Below are 21,340 nucleotides of genomic sequence, written 5' to 3'. Positions count from 1 at the left end.
ACTGAACATTAATTAACAACTATATATTAATTAATTAAACACAAATTACTCCCCACCCTTTACTCCTATAAACACAGAAACACACACCTAAAATTAATTACACAATTACCAATTAATTAATTAAAATTAATTAACAACCAATTATTAATTCTTCAATTAAAAATAAATTACTTTCCACCCTGTACACCTATAAACACCACAACACACACCTAAGATTAATTACACAACTACCATAATTAATTACCAATTAATTAATTCATTAAAATTAATTGGCAACCAATTATTCATTCATAAATTAAAAATAAATTACTTTCCACCCTTTACACCTATAAACACAACACCACAACACACACCTAAAATTAATTACACAACTACCATAATTAATTACCATTGAATTAATTAAAATTAATAAACAATCAATTGTTAATTCATAAATTAAAAATAAATTACTTCCCACCCTTAACACCTATAAACACCACAATACACACACCTAAAATTAATTACACAATTACCATCATTATTTACCAATTACTTAAGAACAACCAATTATTAATATAATTAATTAATAATAAATTACTTTACACATTTAACACTATATCATCTCAAATTAACACATATTAATAAATAAAAAATAATCAATACATTTAATATAATTAAGTTACTTCCCACCCTATTCCCCTATAAACCCACAACCTGCTACGGAACTAAAAATGCAAAATTCTAATAAAAAAAATGAATAACTAGTCAAAATTTAACAAATATATTAAAAATACAAACAATTGTTATACCAAAGACATATTTCACATACATATAAAATATATACTAAAATACATAACATTAATTAAACAACAATATTTTTAAAAACTATATTTTAGCAAACAATAGTAAACCCTTCAATATTTTTAAAAATCGATATTACTTACCTTAAGTCAATATTCTTGACCACGATTTTTCTTGCTGTCGATATTTCTGAACCGCGATATTAATGACTCATAATTTGTGCAACTCAATATTTTTTACTCTATATTCTCTCTCTGCACCGTCCAGAAGGGCCCTGATGTTTGTCAAAGACTGCGATCAGGACTATGTCGGTGCTACGGTTGGCTCAAAATCCAGATTGGTATGGGACCAGGAGGTTGTGGTCTTCTAGGTGTTGGGTGATTTGCTGGTTGATCGCTTTCTTGAGGGGCAGGGGAGCGGGGAGATGGGTTGGTAGTTCTTTGGTTCGGCTTTAGGTGTGGCCTCACTTAAGTGTGTTTCCAGTCCTCTGGGAAGGAGGCTGAAGTGATGGAGGTGTTCAGGACTTTCCTGAGCTCAATGCCGATAGTCTTCCTTCCGAGGTTGAAGACATGGTGGGGGTAGGGGTCTGTGGGTCTTCCCGAGTACACAAAGTTTATGATGGATATGGTGTCTTGTGTGGTGAGGAGGTCCCAGTGCGTGAGCAGGTGTTTGGGCTTTGTGTTTATGGGCGTGAGCTAGTTGATGCTGTCAGCGGCAGGTGGTTGTCTTTCAAAATTGTTATAGATGGCCAAGACCTTGTGATGGAAGAAGTCAGCAAGGTTGCGGAACAGGTCCTGGGTAGGTGTAATGTTGATCACAACGGCAGCCGGGTTGGAGAACTCCTGCACGATGGCGAAATGTTCCTTACTGTGGTTTGTGCTGGCTTCCATGCTGTCTGCTACATCTTTCTTTGTTTCTTTCAGGAGGTGGTGGTACTGGCTGAGGGCTGTCCTGAAGGTGGTGCGGTCTTCTGTCTTTTTGCTGATGCGCCACTTCCTTTCTAATTTCCGGCAGTTCCACTCTGTAGATTGCAGTTCCTTGGTGAACCAGCTGGCTCTGTGGTTGGTCCTCTGGACTTGGCTGTTTTGTTGGGATTGATTGTGTTGGCGCTTTCTGTGATCCACTGGGAGAAAGTCTTTGCTGCTTGTTGAGGGTAGTGTGTAGAGTCTGGGAGTTGGGAGCAGAGAATATCGTTCCACCAGTCTTCTGATATTTATTCTAGTCTTTGCACGTGGATCTGTGGGACACTGTGCCAGTGATGGCGGGTCCAGAGATGGTGAAATGGACACTGTAGTGTTCGGACCAGGTGAGTTGTGTGGTGTGGTCATAGTCAACTGAGAGAGTTACAAGATTATCAACAACTGTCTGGATTTAAAATCATTTTGATTAAATCAGAGAGATGACACATGTCAGCCTCCAAGGGCACTATCCAGATATTAAAAAGTATGGCCCTCCCATGATGGGGTAGAAATCTCAGTCATATATCTGGGAGTAGAACCAGCAGGAAAATAAGCAAAATACAAGGAATGTAATCTGCAAAAACTAACGAGGGCAACAAAACCAGACCTTCAGAGTTGAAAGCATAAGTCGCTATTTTTCCTGGGGCGCATGTCAGCAGCACGAAGACATCTTTAGAAAGTTTCCTGTATTGCTATCAGTCAATGGCACTGCTGATCGATAGGGAATAATTAGCAGAATTACAAGATAGCTGCCCTGAATCAGCAAAAAGCAACATATGGTAGGGACAGAGCAGGGCATATAGTGCCTCACTTATGTAATTACTACCATGCAGCATGCCGACAATACCTTATTGAATGGACTGGGAGGAACATTGACAACAGGTGAACTGCGGTGGTGCCCCCCTGGATTCCAAAGTCACAAGGAGACTGTTAGACCTGGCATCCTTCGCATGGGTTCCCCTAACATTTTGTTTTCTGACCTCCTGTTTTGACTGTTTTGTTCAACTTTGTTTTTGCTGATTGTAGAAATCTGTGCACATTTTTACTCCTGACCATTGCTAAACTGCATGTGCTCTGTTTCTAGAATGTGATACGATTGGTTTATCCACAATTGGCATATCTGATTTATGTATAAGTCCCTAGTACAGGGCACATGTACCCAGGGCCTGTAAATCAACTGCTACTAGTGGGACTGTAGAATTGATTGTGCCACCCCATAAGTAGCCCTTTAAACGTGTCTCTGGCCTCCCACTCAGAGCCTATATGTATGCAGTTTTAAACTACAATTTCAACCTGATAAGTTCTGGCAGGCCCAAATCTTCCTTTTTTACACATAGGTCACCCCCAGAGAACTCCCTGGATAGCCCATGGGCAGGGTGCAATGTACTTAAAAGGTAGGACATTTACTTTTAAGTTATACAAATCCTGGGAGTGAAATACTTTTAAATTTGTATTTCACTACTGCAGGGCCTACGTCTCTCATAGGATAACATTGGAGCTGCCTTGTTATATTTTATAAGTGTGGCTTTCAATTGGAAAGATATAGAAAAAACACATTGTTAGACGGACCGGGAGGGTCGGCCGAGGACAAGGGGAGAGGTCTCCGAGGAGAGCCGTCTCCAGCGATCGTACAGACGAATAACTTCCCCCCCCCACTGATGTACACCACACAATGATAAGGTTCAACGTTCTTTATAAGCAATCTTTAGGTACGATAGAATGGTACAAGGAGGTCAGGACTCAGGGGTCCCCTCGATTCTAGTCTCTTGGTTGGGAAAAGGGGGTAGCGGGACAGTCTTGTTACCAATCTGGTAGATGCGATGATATGATGGATAGCTCACAATCCTCGAGCTCGGTGTTCTAGATGGACGGCCCGCGGCAGCGCCAGCAGGTCCCGGTGAAGGTGGTAGTTACACGGTCCGCGGCAGCGCCAGCAGGTCCCGACGAGGATGGTAGTTACAACGGTCCGCGGCAGCGCCAGCAGGTCCCGGTGAAGGTGGTAGTTACACGGTCCGCGGCAGCGCCAGCAGGTCCCGACGAGGATGGTAGTTACAACGGTCCGCGGCAGCGCCAGCAGGTCCCGACGAGGATGAATGATGCAGAAGGCCGCGGCAGCGCCAGCAGGCAGGATGAAAGTTCACAAGGCAGGGCTACGGCAGCATCAGTAGTCCGTCAAGGATGAGTTCTTCACGGTGTCTCTCGACTCCAGGATACAACTAACTTCCTGCTCTGGAGCTGCCCCAGTTATAGGTCTGGCGCCCTTTGATGTACGGACCCTCGCACTTGGAGGTCGGGAGGTCTGGGATGAGGGAGTCCAGACACCCAGCAGGGGGGTGGAGCCAGCGCCTGGGGGAGCTGGGGGGCGATCGGCACCTGGCGGGGGAGAGCCCTCGACACCTCTTTCTCCCAGTGACCTGCCAAGTGGTCCGTTCACCTCCTGGGTGGATGGTGGTGCCGGGATGTCGGGGCTTGGCCAGGCCCAGGGTTAGGGTCGAGCTGAGGCCACGCGGCCTCGTGGTGCAGGGTCCAAGATGGCGACCGGGCCGGGCGAGGGAGCCGGTAGTGGTTCGGCCCCATGATACAGAGATGTCCGGGGGCAGGAGTCCCGTCTTGAGACGGGGTGCGGGTTGCTTCTGTGGGTAACACCAGGAGGGCCGGGGCTCGGGCCCTGTCATGCGGGGAGGGAGCAAGCCCTTCATGTGGCCTGTCCAACACACATTTTGTGTCTCTGGGCTTGTTGGCTTGCCTGCTGTTACTGAGGTCCCAGGGATATCAAAGACTTCCTCTGCTTCTTGCAACCAGCCCCTGGACTCTCTCTTCTGTGAGTCCTGCTCTGCCAAGTGGTGCAAATCCAGTCTTGGGCCCTTTGAAGTGAGTCTCTGTGCTGCAACCTAAGATGATGCGCCAATCAGAACTGCCGCATTCTCATTCAACACAAACGTATCGCTGCTTGAGCCGCGAACACCACTTTACTATCCACTCAATGCAGCGCTCCTGTCACCTCCAACATACTTACGACTATGCTCTCGCGCCGTCTTCGCATCGCCTTGTGCTGTATGCATCGCGTATAGCCCAGGATGAAGCATCGCCTCGATGCTCAACGCTTCTTGATCTTCGAATCATTCTCGACTATTTGCAGCTCGGAACCGACTCATTGCGTACGTCTCCACGATTGACAGCGACTCATCTCTTCCTTTGCATCATACATCGTCCTCGCGTCAATGTAACCAAGGTACTTTGTACCGGGTCTTCATGACTCCTGTATTCGGCACGCGCTCAATCGCGGTCGGACTGAACTTTTGGATTGTCCTGGTCAAGCGCAACCAGATAGCCCCGGTCGGAGCTATTTGCTTCTAAGCACAGTAGAATTCTTTCCTCTATTAAAATTCATAACTTGACTTGTGGTTATTGGATTTTTATCATTTTGGTCTTGTTTTATTCAGATAAATATCGGGGGCTTATTTACAAGCCCCTTGCACCACGAGACTACAATTTTTCCCATATTAAAAGTGATGCACGGGCGGCACAAGGGGCTTGTAAATAAGCCCCCAGGTACTTTTCTAAACTGGTGTGGAGCACTTTTTGTGGTGTTTTCACTGTGTTACTGTGTATGTGTATATGTGTGTGCACAAATACTTTACCCATTGCCTCTTTAGAGAAGCTTGACTGCTCTGTGCCAAGCGACCAGAGAGTGAGCATAGGTAAACTGTTAGTTTGGGAAGTGACCCAGAGTCAGGCATATACGGGGAGGGCGGCATAACCTCGAAGACGCTCGACATGGACACTGATGCTGAGCCTCGTCAAATACAGCTGCCGCCTTCGCCAGTGTGCTCACCTACACCTTCCGCAGATGGTGAAATCGCCTCTGCGATGTAACTGGTTGGGGTCCATGTATAGCTTCCTCACGATCATGAATGACTAGAAGAATGTGTTTTCTTTGAATGTTCCCTCTTTTTTTTCCTTTTGGCTTCTCCTTGGCCCACTGTCATCTCCTGGGGGCTCCTGCTTGGCACCTCCCACATTGGTAATGTGTAATTGCTGGTCTATGCTATGCTGCACTGTTGATGTTCGTATTAATTTGAAAAAATATTGAATCAACACATTTTCAAGAAAAAAAAAATTCTTTTAGTGTGTACTTCACTTACCCTGACTAGGGTTGTGGTTCCTTCTTGGACAGAGTGTATACCACTGCCTGCCAGAAACACGGAGGCCTATTTACAAGCCCCTTGCGCCACCGGTGTATCAGAATCCTACACCTCCTGTGTACGGAGGCACAATGAGGAGAAATACTTCAATTTCTACTCGTTTGCTTCTTTTTCTATGCGTGATACATTCTGCAGTACGTATAGAAAGCGAAAAACTCCATCAATGATTGTTTTTGTGCAGGAAGGTGTTCCTTCCTGCACAAAAACAATCGTCCCCGCAATGCAGGCACCCTTGTAACATGATGCAAGGGTGCCTGTGCTGGCGCATGGCAGGCAATTGTGCACCAGCACAGAGTAAAGCACATGAATGCATCATATTGTTGTTAATATGACGCATCCATGTGCTTTGAAAATTACTCGACACAGTGCCGCAAGATGGCTTGCGGCACTGTGCCATTTTGTTGTTAATGAGACCCCCAGTTTCGAACAGAGACCCTCAACTATATATCTACCTATGCACAATCCTGAGGGTCTGGTACAGTTTATGTGTACGGAGCGGAAAGTCGTAAGGTGAGAAATCTGCAATTAGAGTATCCACTAGAAAGAGTGATATTGAAAGTAGGTAACATGTTTCTCTGGCACCTTCAGTCACTGCGGAACCGCGGTCTCCAGCCAATAACTTTGTTCTGCACAGAGTACTGTGTTATTCTGAATGATCGCAGTATATATGCTTTGTGCTTAAAAAGCTCTCAACTCATATTTATCAAGAATCCAACCACCAATATTGTACCGTCTCTCATATCTTATCTGCAGGTGCCTCCTCTAACCTCTCCATCATCGTCCACCAGAACCCCGTGTTTGCCACAGTCAACCAGTCTGTTCTTCTGCCTGTCTCGTACCACTTCAGTCAGCCACAGGAACGGGTTGAAATCAGATGGTCGGTGTTGAGGAACAATCGCCATATTGTGACAACCAGGAATAGAAAGTGTTCCTGGGAGGGAGAGACCAGAGAACCTGTGTGTGGTAGCCAGGTGGAAAACAAGGAGCCTGAATACAGCCATCGGGTGGTGCTCTTTGGTAACGGCTCCCTGCTGATCCAAGATCTAAGGCTGGAAGATGCTGGGAGCTATGAGGTATCAATACAGGACTCATATGTGTTGGACACAAAGGTGATCAACGTCTCAGTGACACAAGGCACAGGTAGGATGACAAGAATTCATTTAAGAATTCTCTGCGGCTCTGTGTATCTCACTCTTTCTACTAAAATGTAGTTGTTTTTTGTTGGAAACTGGCCCTCTCTGGAGGGTCACTCCAAACATTTTGCCTTACTCCTACTCTTTTTCTGGCCTCTTTTTGTTGCCGTAAGGACTCGGCACTTTACCACTGCTGAGTATTGCTAAAGTGCATGTGATGTGTGCTTCTCCCCTAAACATGATGGCATTAGTTTACATCCAATTGATAGATTGAGTTTACTTGTAAGTCTCTTGTAAAGTGGCATACCATATACCCGGGGCCTGTAACCTAAACACTACTAGTGGGCCTGCAGCACTGATAATGCCACCCACACAAGTAGCCTTTCAAATCTGTCTCAGGCATGTGCGTGCAGTATAATGCCACTTCAATTTGGCATTTAAAACCACTTGCCAAACCTTAAACTCCAATTTAATTACAAATAAGCCTCCCCTAAGGTAGCCCCTACGTAGCCTTAAGGGCAGGGTGCTCTATAAGGACATATGTACTTTTAAGTTTCACATTTTCTGGTAGTGACAAACATCCAAATTCGTTTTTCCCTACTGTGTGTCCTACCACTCTCATGGGCTAGCGTTCGGAATTCCTTAATACATATTTAGGCTGTAATTCCTGATTAGAAAGGAGTAGCTACATCATGCTTCATATCTATGAAATGGTCATGAAAAATCCTCTTTACTGATAAAGAAGGATTTAACATTACTATTTCAGAAATGCCACTTTTAGAAAGTGGACAGTTTTCTTGCTATTACAGCTCTGTGTACCTTGCAGCCTGTCTCCAGCACATGTCTGGGATGGGTGACAGCTACATTTTGTGCATTCCCTCCACACAGCCACAAACACAGGACGGGTGGGAGTGACAGAGAACTAATCTGCATTCTGATAGAATTTCCTGGGCAGAAAGAGAGGGGGGAGCTGACACATCTCAATAGGCAGGTTCCTGTTTCCCAAACAACGGGCTAATTACCCCCTACTGATAGTCTGGAGCCAGGGCTGGGAAGAAACAGGGAGCTGTGCACTTCAAGGACCAGCTTTGAAGTCACCCCCAGTTCAAAGGCACAACTGGGTACAAGTAATGGGCCTCTGACCATACCAAGACGGTACACTACTGTGTTATATTTCATATCGGTACCCTAATATAGGTCCAGGGAACATCGTACACTTTCCCTACATCAGCGCCTTAAATTTCATATGACCAAGCCTTATAAGAACATACCTCCAAATAAGGACAGAATGCCTTATACGGACATAACGCCTTATAAGGAATGCAGCCTTTTACTGACTAAACCTTTCACCTAGTTCCATGCCGAGGGTGGGTTTTACCCAATCGATATTGCTAAGACCTTATCCTTAGTGTATATGAATAATTGATGAGTACACTGTCCAGGGAGTACACTTCACCTCTCCCATCGACGCACAAGGTTTAATCCCCAATGTCATCCTCATACTGAACAATGGGGAACATACTCACATAGACTGTATGAATACAGCACCTCTTGCTATCAAAAGACAGGAAGGACCCGAGACTTCACGGCCGACACACTGACCAGAGGCGCTGCAGCTCCGACAAGCCATCGCTCCAGCTGACAGTGGTCTGACGATCCCTTGTGGGGTGTCCAGCTCAAGTCCAGGACAAAGTCCCACACTTTCACTATTCAGGTATGGGGGTTTAACTAAAGCCTAGTGCGATTCTTGGCTCTTAGGCTGGTAGGCTTAGGCTCTTTCGCACCTACTCACATGCTAGGTACACTTAGGTACATCTCGACAGGCATCTTAGGAGTACGCACTACAGTTTATAAATGCATTTCTTATTCATGGATATGTTCATGACGTTTGAAAAATGGTAGAACAATACTATTCCTTTTTATTCACTGTACTGCTGGTTCTATATCTCTGCTACTGTGTTACAGTCGTAACAGCGCACATATTCTACATGAGAAGAACTACTGTACAACAAATTCTTACTGGAAGCACGTTCAACTGTTTCTTCTCTGTATCTCTCTGAGAGCAAAAACAAGCATGCACGAGTGACTGGGTAAAAAGTACCATATTGTTTCTACGAGTCTGAGGTTATTGTGTTCTGAGGTTGCCAAAAACTAATCTCTCGGATAACAGGGGATTTTAGTAGGCACTGCGAGCTAGCTAATGCGAACCATAGGCTGATATATGTGGCGGGGTGTACACAGTTATTCTGCCACCAGACCCACAGTATATGTTATCTGTAATCGTCGTAGGTCCTGCATGACAGGGTATTATTAGGACTACACTACATGGTGCCCAATGTGGTATAAAAGGTGCACCTACTCAAACAGTAGAATCTGAGTAGCCTAGTTGTGCTTGTGCTTATTCTCAGAGACCCTACTTACAAAACCCAGAGACGTCTGGAGTAAGTGGGAAAAAACTCTGCCACAGCTGAGTAGGCGAGATATCCTATGTATTGGCTGTTGATTAATCAGGTTTGAAGGAAATACTCCCAAAATTATGCATAAAACCTTTGCATAAAACCTTTTTATAAAGTCCTTAGACAGTCAGACTGTGTTCTAAACACGATGGCTGACGAGGATGTTTTAAACCAAAGACCTAATCAGTCTGGTGAGGTAGAAGCAGATACAATGCATATTGCACCAAAAGGTAGACAAACTCTGACAGTTAAACTACTCAAACATGGGTTAGCACCCAGAGGAGGTGTAGTAATATTCGTGATAGAGGCACACGAAGATTTCAAAACAGAGGTATTCTACTCCCGGATTACATTCCCAGCAGCAGATGCTGTAACAAAACCTTTTCATTATTACTTACATGATGACATTCAAGCGGTCTACACTCCTTTTGAGGACACTGAGATTCCATTTACTTTCCAGGAACATATTTTCTGGTTTAATGGCGCCCTACCCTACATAAAAGCAAGGCTTGGTCCTTTAGGGATTCCAGAAGCAACATGGCCGATATTAGCGACCTATGCACCACATCCAGATATTGACACGATGCCACAGGATGAACTACTTGTTCAACACAAAGAGTTGATAAAACTCCACAGAAACATGACACACTTTGACTTGAGGACAGTCGCGGTCCAACCTACAGTAATTACACAGACAGCAGCTCCTACACAGAGCGCAGGGACTAAAATTACTCCACAAACATTACACGCGGTAATGGGCAAAGTGCCCACAAAATGTGAACAAATTCCTTTCTGGGTAGCTCAGAAAATAACCCAGTTAGAAGCAGTATTCCCAAATACAACACCATTTGAAAAACACAGGATGTTAACAATCTGCCCATGGGGATTACACCACAGTTAGAGGACTGCACCTCCTGGGGTACAGCCTTTGCTGCCATATATACCAGAACCCATGGTATTCCTTCATTAGCAGTGATACCAGATGTATTAAGACAAATACAAAATGTGTATGGAGCAGAACCTGCCCTAAACTTAGGGATGAAGTTATTAAATAACTATGATCAGGTATCAGCCATAATACTAGCTAATATTAAAGGGGAAGCAGCATCAGTGGCAATCCACCAAAGCCTACAGGAGCTCTCTCCATTAATTCAGGAGAATGAACTACACAAAATAATTGAAACTGTGTATGCAGAATTAGGCAGAGATAGTTTGGGGGGAAAAGCTTTAAAACCTCAACTACAGGGCAGTCCTGAAAAGGACAATTTTGAACAGACACCTACTTCTTCTAAAAAAAAGTGGGATAACAAAAAAGTTAACTCTAAAGAGAAAAGATCTCAGTCCCGAGGTAGGTCTCCTCAACAGGAGCACTCTGAAAAGAGGTACAACCTTAGGAATAGGAATAATATTAGGAAACCTGACAGGTATCAGGATACTGATACACGTTCCTCTCGTTCCTTTCAGGGCTCGAAGAAAGGCTCCGAAAGAGAAGGACGGTCAGAACACAGAGAGGAGCGCACACAGTCCAGAGACAAGCAGCGCGCTCAAGACTTTACTTCTAAGAAAGAAGATAAGCAAAATCCAAAACCTTATTTAAGAAAAAGAAAGTTGCTGGTCTGAAAATCAGACATGCCCAGAATTCTGAGGACACAACTTCTGAACAAGGAATGGGCTCTGATGATGCTAGACAGTGCAGCAGAAGTAACACTACCTCGTCTGAACCGGAAGGAATTTCTGGTGACAGCGGAGTTGAATGATTATATCACGGTGGAAACACCAGACACCAGGGTGAGCGTCCCACATAGGTTATATGAAGTAACACTCCTACGGGAGGGGGACAAACCCAGGAAAGTAAAAGCTTTTTTGGGGAAAAACTTGTCTGGTTATGGCATCCTGTTAGAAGAACAAAATTGGCCGCCGTCATTCGTTATGGAGTGCCCCAGGGGATAAAGTGCAATTTTTCCTGCTTTTTCCGACACTGTTCCCGTTCACTTAAAACAGGCTTATGCACAAAATTGGCCAGTAGCCCAAGCTCCAGCACTGTACAAAAATCACGCTGGGTGGGATGAGGACTCAACCTACCACGTGATCCCGTTATAAACTTCACCTATTGCTCTGAGGCTATACCCAATAAAGCAAGAAGCTAAAAAACAGGTCAGGGAGATCTTAGATCAACTTGAATACCAAGGGGTCATTGAGAAATGTACATCTCCAATGAACAATCCTTTGTTTCCCATCTCTAAACCTGAGAACACATATCGTCTCCTTTTAGATTACAGATATTTAAACTCATGCACAAAGACATTTGCTGCCCAAAATGCACATAGTGCCACATTAATGAATAACATTGTGTGCAAAAAATACAAAACCACACTTGATATCTCAAATGGATTTTTCTGTCAAAATATAGCGCCTGAAAGCAGGTATTTAACCGCATTCAGTACCTTAGGGTCCCAGCGACAATTCTGTCGACTCGCCCAAGGGTATAAAAACAGCCCGGTGTATTTTCAGCAAGAGTAACAGAGTTACTTCACAGATTTGATGAAGAAGCGTTGTCATGTGTCGATGACATTTATCTAACTGACGACGACTTGATGAGGCACTTGACCAGGGTAAGCACCATTATTATGGGATTTGCCACAAAAGGCTATAAGTTCAACTTTAAAAAGTCGAAAATAGCCCACCTCAATGTCCTTTTTTTGGACTATGATCTGTCAAGTGAAGGCAAAAGTCCGGCAACTAACTTTTAGAAAAGTGTGCACTGCTCCATCCTTCAAAATCATTAAAAAACTTAAAATCAATACTTGGATTCCTAAATTTCGGCAGAACATACATTTTAGATTATGCACAGAGGGTAAAACCTTTCTATGACTTAATAAAACCTGACTTTTCAGCCAGAGATTGGACACAAAAACACACTAATACTCTTCGTTCACTCCAGGAAAACAGGATTGCTACCAAACACTTACAAACAGCGTAAACGTACGCCACTTGGTGATCCGAATAATTGCGGGTCAATGCGGGTACACATATTTGACCTTTAATGAGGGAGAAACCGTACCAATCGCTTACAAATCACATCTATACACAAATGCAGAAATGCGTTTCATTTCAACATAAAAAATACTGACAGCCGTTCAAACTGCGGTAGCAAGAGAAAGAGCACTGGCTCAGAGGAAACGCATTATTGTCGTAACTCTAGTACCAGCTTTAGAAGCTGTTACAAAGGCCAGTGTCCCAAATGCGAAAGCGTTACATCCACGATGGATACAGTGGGCAAAATCTCTAACAGCAACAGACATTGAATATAAATTTGATCCAAGTTTAAAAACTCAGGCATTCCTGCAATATGAGCAATAATATTCTCTACCAAATGAAATCTTGCCTCTTGATCAATATGAATATATTATTTACACTGACGGATCTGCGCAACCCGCCATATGGAGTAAGCAACAATATATTTCAGTGTGTGCAATCGTAAAAGGTAGCATGCATGATGGAAAGTTCCATCCTAGTTGCACAAAAACGCAATCTCTAGGCGATTGCACGGCTCAGTTGGCAGAATTAAAAGCACTGATACTTGCACTGAAAAATACGGATCACGAATTCCCCACATCAATCGTGCGTGATTTTTTTTACTGTGTACAGTCGTACAATGAGTACCTACAACATTGGGTTTAAAGATGCAAAAAGTGGCACAATAAATCACAAAATGCTATGGAAACAGGTAGCGGAATTGAAATCCGAACTACCGAGGACTCACGTGATCCATACACTAAGTCATCAACGTGATGGCGTTCACGTTGAAGGGAATTAATTGGCTGATGAAGCTGCAAAAGAGGCTGTTCCCAAAGCTTCCGTAGATGCGTTGACTCGTTCAAAAACGAGGACAGACTGAGAAATAATGGTACCTGTCATCGCTTCACGCAAAGGCAGCACAGCAATACATAAAAAATGTGCACTCAAATACTCCTACAAATTAGATGCACAAATCATTCCATATGCTCAGATTCCTGGAGTGGGGGATAGAGTTATACCAAATATGAATCGTAGGCAAAGGTTAATACTAGCCGCACATGAGGATTTGGGCTCTGCACACACAGGCGTTGCTGCAACTATTTCTTTACTGAAACAGCGCTACTGGTGGCCAGGGTTATCCAAGCAAACTAAAGACTATGTTTTGAAATGCAACATCTGCCAGCAGATGAAAGGCTCCACGGTCGCACGCTCGGCACAGACTCCATTACTAAAGTCAGACAAACCTCTTGCATGTGTATACTTGGACCACTGCGGTCCCTTACAAACGGACGGGGCTTACAGGTATATAATGGTTGCAGTGGATTCATGCTCAAGATTCCTATGAGTTTGGCCTCAGCGTTCTGCTGACGCTCGAACTGTAATAAAAGATTTGCGAGTCTTTATTGGTACATACGCAGTTAGCACGTTACACTCTGACTGCGGCCCTGCGTTTAGCTCTCGGGCTTACAAAGAGGCCATGGAAGGAATGGATGTAGCATTGCGGTTCTCATCTCCCTATCATCCTGAGGGAAATTCTGTTGTGGAGAGAAAAAAACGTGAGTTAAAGCAATCTTTAACAGCTAGGGTATTAGGCAAGGGCAGTAGTTGGGTCACACACCTGTATGGGGTTCAGCAGGCATTAAACAACCAGCCAAGAAGCTCTCTAGGGGGTGTCACTCCATATGAGGTCCTCTTTTGGACACGTACCTGATCTTGATTGGGAAGACGCAGTGGCGGAAGAAAAACCATTTGATACCCATGATCGTTTGGCTGTTTTACAGGATCTGAATGAATCCAGGACAAAACAAAGCAACGTCCATTTAAAGCAGACCGCCACTGAAGAAGTCAAGGTAGTCACGGCAAGACCTGTCTGGATCGCAAAAGTTGGGGATCTGGTCAGAAAGAAAATTGCGTACAAAAAAGAATTTGGACCCTCTTACACAAAACCTGTACCAGTCCTTGCAGTACACGGAACAAGAACTGTGTTACACCCGCCTCTTGCTGGAAAAAAGGAGAAAAGATTTGTCTCAATCGACTTAATCAAACCACACTATGTGGCCGATACTAAACAGTAGGCCTCGTGGACTCCGATGTAGCAGACTCCCTCCTCTCGCTACAATCCAAGAAGTCCAAACAGAAAGACTCATCACGTTTGAAGAGCCACCTGTAAGGAATGAAGGACTAAGCAACAATGCTATGGAACTTGTTCTGCTTGAACAAAATATTCAATTTCAAAATGAAAATCAAAGTAATTCACAGATTGCAATCAGACCTAATACAGATGTCTACATGAACTTGCCTCAACGAGAAGAAAAGAACATTTCAACCAATCCTGATGCAATTCAAACAATTGATTGAACTGTTTCTGGCTATTTCATTAACTTTGATACGTTTTCTGAGGATCCAAGCGAGCCGGAGACGACGCCAGCCAAAACACCATTCAAGCAGCAAGCAAAGACCTTTCTTATCTTTCTTCAAAAGATATACCTAGTTTCTCCATGGATTGAACTGTGGGTAATTTCTGGGATATTGTTTTTTTTTCTGGCTAGGTTTAGTATTGACTTTTATTATGCTTATTAATGGACATTATCTTTGACAAGATTCCACAGCCCAAATCCTGAAGCCACACACATCTTCACATCGTGAACAAAGAGACTTGTCATCAGTGAACATCACAGCTGTTCCCATACCAGATGGAATAGTATGGGACAAGATTGATTATAACATATTCGGATCGACCAAACTTTTAAAAATTAACCATGTGTTTAAAATATCATTAAGTGATTTCATTACCTCCAGTACATTTTCCGATGACTGGGACACTGAAACAGTAAATAACATGTGGTCTGATTTAGAGAAAACTGCTGCATTTTCTAATAATGAAATGTTAGAGGGTTCTTCAGACTATGACAAGTTGTACTGTTACCAACATTATGGTCATCATTTTCTGCACAAGTCCATTTCACCCAGGAATGTATTTGAGTACCATCAGTGGTAACATTGCCCAACACCACCAAAAATTGTTCACACACATTTGCACAAAAGTTTGCATACTTTTCAGAGTTTAACACCACAGATCCGGGCTCGTTTTATTATAAGGTTGTACCAAAATCATCACTGAAAATCATGCTAACAAACACTAAACAGATTTACTCTGCTTCCTTTTTGGCCCAATTGTCTGAACAGGGTTTTGGCCTATGGCAAGACGAAATTGACACAAAATCAGTCTGGGGTTCAAGAGGCTGGCAATTCCAGGGTCAAGAGGCACTATTTAGAGCTTGCCTCATTCCACAGCAGATGATCTTTTTAAATGACACTGTGCAACAGACATCCTGTCTTGGAATTGCCAAGATAAAGGACCTGAACACTCCAAAGTTTCCAACACCAAACAATGGGTGGCAGAATTCTTCTCAAGAAGAGGGGGCAACACTTGATGACATAAAGAAGTACAATAGAATAGATCCCAATTGGAAGGAGTGGGCAGTTTGGGCCTTAGACACAAACACATGTCAGAAATGGTTCCTGCACATCACCGAGGGACTAAATATGCATAAGCCTGACCCACGTTATGTACAGAGAGAACATACAGGGGTAGTGACAACCTATAGTGTTGGGAAGTTGTGCCCACAACGGCTAGAGACCTCAACACTGTCAGAAGTGAAACAACACTTATCTTTACTCAATCAAGACATGGATCTTAGGGACTTTCTACTAGGACCTAAGAAACACGTCAAAAACGTTTCATATATGCAGGCATTTATGCTGCCTATAATGAAATCTGGAAGATTTCCCAACAGGAAGCCACAGAGAGAATACGAGGAATAGACCGTATAAACTTAGAAAAAGTTTTCGCTTTGGTAGATAATGGGTTAACAACTTTGACCTCCAGAATATATTCATTGGGCAACATAGTATCTTCTGCTATTGACATACTGGAACAGGATTTAGCCATATTACAACAAGGCCAATCACAGTTAAGTTCTATCGTGTTATTGAGCTTGACGCTACAATCTTTGCATGCAGGATTTGTACCTTGGCGTTTCAAAAACAGTACGTTTCTGTTTTCAGAATACAATCTTACTGATACACAGATAGAAATGGCACAAAGGGGAGCTAAATATACAAAGCTGCAAATTGAAAAACTGGAAAGACTACCATTTACAGATGCTTTATTACCATCAACTGAGTGGCTTATCCACGGCCAAATCACACTCCGAGTCACAACCTTTCAGTTTCACTATTGCCTTCAGCAAAGGCAGGCAAATATGAACAACTGAGTAAAGAAAACATTAAGGATTCCTGGGATTTAACATATACATTTCGGTGCCAGAGTGGGGTTCAAGAAGTATTTCTTAGTGGTTCCAACTAAGAAGTGTAGCTCACTGGTTAGAGGAGGCATACCCTGAAGCAGAGATCAGGCCCGGGACCTGGGTTCGATTCCCGACGCGGCAGGGTCCAGAACCCAATTGTCCACGGACTCGATAATTCTCGTTTCGGTGCCCACTCTAAGCATGAGTTCACACTATGCAGCTCTGGGCAACAAGCCTGCTTAATCTCCACAACGGCCCCCCGCGGCGGGATGCCTGGCTTTCACCTTGGGGATGCCCAGTACGGGTTATCTTACAGGGAAAAACCAGGACGGGTTCCCAATGCAAGCGCCAAGATGCCCGTAGGGTGATAGTTGCGCTCTATAAGTACTCCAATCAATCAATCAATCAACTGTGAGAACGCTTTAAGCCGTTCCCTCATATGCCAAGATATTGTTTTACACGGGGCCCGTAATGGTTCAGTTTTGAATCTGTCTTGCCACATGAAAGGAACACCAGCTGCCGTGATAACACCAGTGTTCAAGTTACTTTCAAATGGGAGTTACCTGATGCTGAGCTATCAAGGTTGTTGTGGCATGCTTCCGGGCATCGCAAAAACCAAAGGAAATGATGGACGGAGTGTTGAACATTGCAAGCACTCACCCCCAGTCAACTGATCTGGGTTTAATCCATCACCGTTCTTTAGCCCACTCTGCCACCCCAGTTCAGACATGGCCATATGCAAATCAGACTGACCCTGTGCCTCATGGGAACAGTCCAGCCCGAACTGCCAAGCCATGTCTTCCCTGGACCGGAAACAAGCTTCCTAGGACCGGTTTCTGGCATTTCAGCCGTCTTCAGCCAGGCTTGCTTGAATCCAGTGGCAAAGTGCTTCCGGGCATCGCCTATCTGGTCACAGTGAACACCAGGGTTACTTGCTGTATGCAAGTATTGTTTCCTCCAACAAATTCAGTCTGGGAGGCACTAGTATGGCCTTCACTGAAGGTTTCATTGATACAGTTTGATACTTTGAGCAGAATGAAAGCCATGCTTTTGCAACAAACCGTGCCAATGACCTCCGCTCGCAAAACCTTTGAACTTCAAGTTGCAAGGACCTCGACAGAGATACAGGCGCTAATTTGAACAAATTGCCCCCTACATTTCGTAGAAATGGTGGGTCGTATATGTAACATGTCTGATACGAGTGGCATTATTCAACTATTTAAGACCATAGGGTCCGGATTCCTTAGCACATTCCAGACTGTCCTCTGGGTTATTCCTAACTTCATACACTCCGTGTTTGGAAGCATTTTCTGGGGCCTACTCCTGATACTGCTCGCTGTAGCTGGAATCCTGATTATCGTCAACCTGCTGCACAATGGACGGACCATCCGCCAGCGATATTGCGAAAGCTCTCCTGGAACGACATTACCGTCATGATACAGCATTTCGGTGCACCTCGCCTACGAGAACTAAGTTCTTCTTGGTTCTTAGCCTTCAGACCAGTCTTTGATGACTGCATGATACTTGTCTTCCTATGCCTATTCTGTGGAAGCGAATGCAAGTTAGATGTCTGTCTGACACCTCTGACAGAGACGCCAGCGGACTTCGAATCCAGGCTGGAGCCCTGGTTGTCCCATGCATGACTCTGTCCCCAGTGTATCCCCATCTTGACGTATGCATTCCTTGAGGAGCCGCAGGTACCTTTCACAACTGAATTAAATTTCAGCTCCAGCATTGACACCGAGGTTCTGAATCCGGTACCGGAAGCGTACACTCCAGCTACTGGCAACGAGGAGTTACATCTATGCACACTTGACGTGCTATGCGAGGTACTGCAATGGTTGTCCCCTGCTGTAGCAGGCAGCGATAATGTTATGTCTCCCAGCCGGGACTTCTAATCTGAATCTGGCTCACCGTGTGCTGGGAACGAAGATGGAACTTTTTCTATTTCTATTTTTCTATTTTTGAACAATAACTTTTGCAAAATGACACTTCCTATCTTGAAGCATGGCCCTCTAAGTACGCTTACTGTAGGTCAGCTTGTATGACCGAACTCGTTTAGAACTGTGATTTGCGGAACTTTACAACTATATCAACCGTTACCTAAGAACATTTTTCTCATTTTTTAAACTGTTTTTAATAGATTTTTTAAGGTTTTAAGAAACATTTTAAAATGACTACTTGATAATTTTAGAAACTGTCGTTCTTATGACTATGTGGTTCAGGAATGTGTATTATTATTGTTAAGTATAAGGAGTGGGTGTTATATTTCATATCGGTACCCTAATATAGTTCCAGGGAACATCATACACTTTCCCTACATCAGCGCCCGTTATTTCATGTGAACAAGCCTTATAAGGACATGACTCCAAATGAGGACAGAATGCCTTATACGGACATAATGCCTTATAAGGACTGCAGCATTTTATGGACTAAACCTTTCACCTAGTTCCATGCCGAGGGTGGGTTTTTCCCAATCGATATTGCTAAGACGTCATCCTTAGCACATATGAATAATTGATGAGTACACTGTCCAGGGGGTACTTTCACCTCTCCCATTGATGCACAAGGTTTAATCCCCAACGTCATCCTCATACTGAACAATGGGGAACATACGCACACAGACTGTATAAATACAGCACCTCTTGCTATTAAAAGGCAGGAGGGACCCGAGACTTCACGGCCGACACACTGACCAGAGGCTCTGCAGCTCCGGCATACCATCGCTCCAGCTGACAGTGGTCTGACGATCCCTTGCGGGGTGTCCAGCTAAAGTCCTGGACGAAGTCCCACACTTTCGTTATTCAGGTATGAGGGTTTGACTAAAGCCTAGTGCGATTCTTGGCTCTTAGGCTTAGGCTCCTTCGCACCTACTCACATACTAGGTACACTTAGGTACATCTCGACAGGCATCTTAGGAGTACGCACTTCAGTTTATAAATGCATTTCTTATTCATGTATATGTTCATGACGTTTGAAAAATGGTAGAACAATACTATTCCTTTTTATTCACTGTACTGCTGGTTCTATATCTCTGCTACTGTGCTACAGTTGTAACAGCGCACATATTCTACATGAGAAGAACTACTGTATAATAAATTCTTATTGTAAACACGTTCAACTGTTTCTTCTCTGTATCTCTCTGAGAGCAAAAACAAGCACGCACGAGTAACTGCGTGAAAAGTAATATATTGTTTCCACGAGTCTGAGGTTATTGTGTTTTGGGGTTGCCAAAAACTAATCTGTCCGATAACAGGGGATTATAGTAGGCACTGCGAGCTAGCTAATGCGAACCATAGGCTGATATATGCGGCGGGGTGTACACAGTTATTCTGCCACCAGACCCACAGTATATGTTATCTGTAATCGTCGTAGGTCCTGCATGACAGGGTATTATTAGGACTACACTATAACTGGACCTTTGAAAAACTCTGCCAGGAGTGTAGACTGCAATACTACAAGGAAGGCCATTCTGCTTGCCTGCTGCTCAGGAAAAAACAATTTTCTGTGCTGCCCTGCTGCCTACTGATCTCTGCCCTGCTGAGGACAAGTACAGGGCCCATTTCACTTGAGTTGAACCTAGAGTTATTCCAATAGCTTGCTAGCTTGCCCCTTGTTCTCAAGTCTCAGGGCCATCAAGACTTCCTTCAGCCCTGCAGCAGCACCTGGACTCTGCCACCTGTGAGTCCTGCCCTGATAAGTGGTGCTAATCCAGTCCTGGGCCCTTGAAATTTGACTTCTGCTGTACAGAATCATCAAAATCGACGCAGCAACGACTTTGTGTGAATCAAACTGACAGATTGCCCTTTGACGCCAACGCAGGAGCTGATCGTTGACACCGCTCTGATAGAATGCATGCTCGATGATAATAGACAGTGCAGCTCGATGAAGATGCATCACCTTCATCGTAAAAGAGTTTGTCGTCGAAGCCATTGACGCCCGCGCACCTCAGAACAGATGCATTGAGGTTTCGGAGTCGTCGCTTCCTTCATCCAAGGTACTTTTTTCAGTGCCACCTGCATGAGCAATAACCTTCCTTTTTATTACACATGGGTCACACTCAGAGTAGGCCCTGAACAGCCCATGGGCAGGGTGCAGTGTACTTCAAAGGTATGACATGTACTTTTAGGTTTAACAGGTCCTGGCAGTGAAACACTTGTGTGTTTTGGTACACCACGGTCTATCACTCCCATAGTATAACATTGGACCTGCCTTGTTACATTTCATGAATATAGCTTCCAATTAAGAAAAGATAGGAAGACAAAATTTGGTGTCTCTGGGCGTGTTGGCTTGCCTCCAGTTTCTGAAGTTTCAGGGATATCAACGACTTAACCCTGCATCTTGCAACCAGCACCTGGACTCGGTTTGCTGTATGTCCTTCTCTGCCAAGTCGTGTCAATCCAGTCCTGGACCCTTTGAAGCGATGCCATTGCTGTCCTGGGCCCTTGGAAGCGAGTATGTTTGCTGCAACCAAAGAAA

General features: G+C 44.1%; 1 protein-coding gene across 1 annotated transcript in view; it reads left to right on the top strand.

Annotated features, from left to right (window-relative positions):
* Positions 1–21,340, top strand: part of LOC146869167 (uncharacterized) — a 140,068-nt gene that overhangs the window by 22,276 nt on the left and 96,452 nt on the right. The window contains exon 2 of the mRNA XM_085653441.1: positions 6,698–7,084. Within this exon, the coding sequence (XP_085509567.1) occupies positions 6,698–7,084 (387 nt within the window). The remainder of the gene's footprint in view (positions 1–6,697; positions 7,085–21,340) is intronic.

The sequence above is a fragment of the Triturus cristatus genome, chromosome 1_1 (genome assembly GCF_964204655.1).
Source record: "Triturus cristatus chromosome 1_1, aTriCri1.1, whole genome shotgun sequence".
Lineage (NCBI taxonomy): Eukaryota > Metazoa > Chordata > Amphibia > Caudata > Salamandridae > Triturus > Triturus cristatus.
This window is presented reverse-complemented; position numbering and strand designations above follow the sequence as displayed.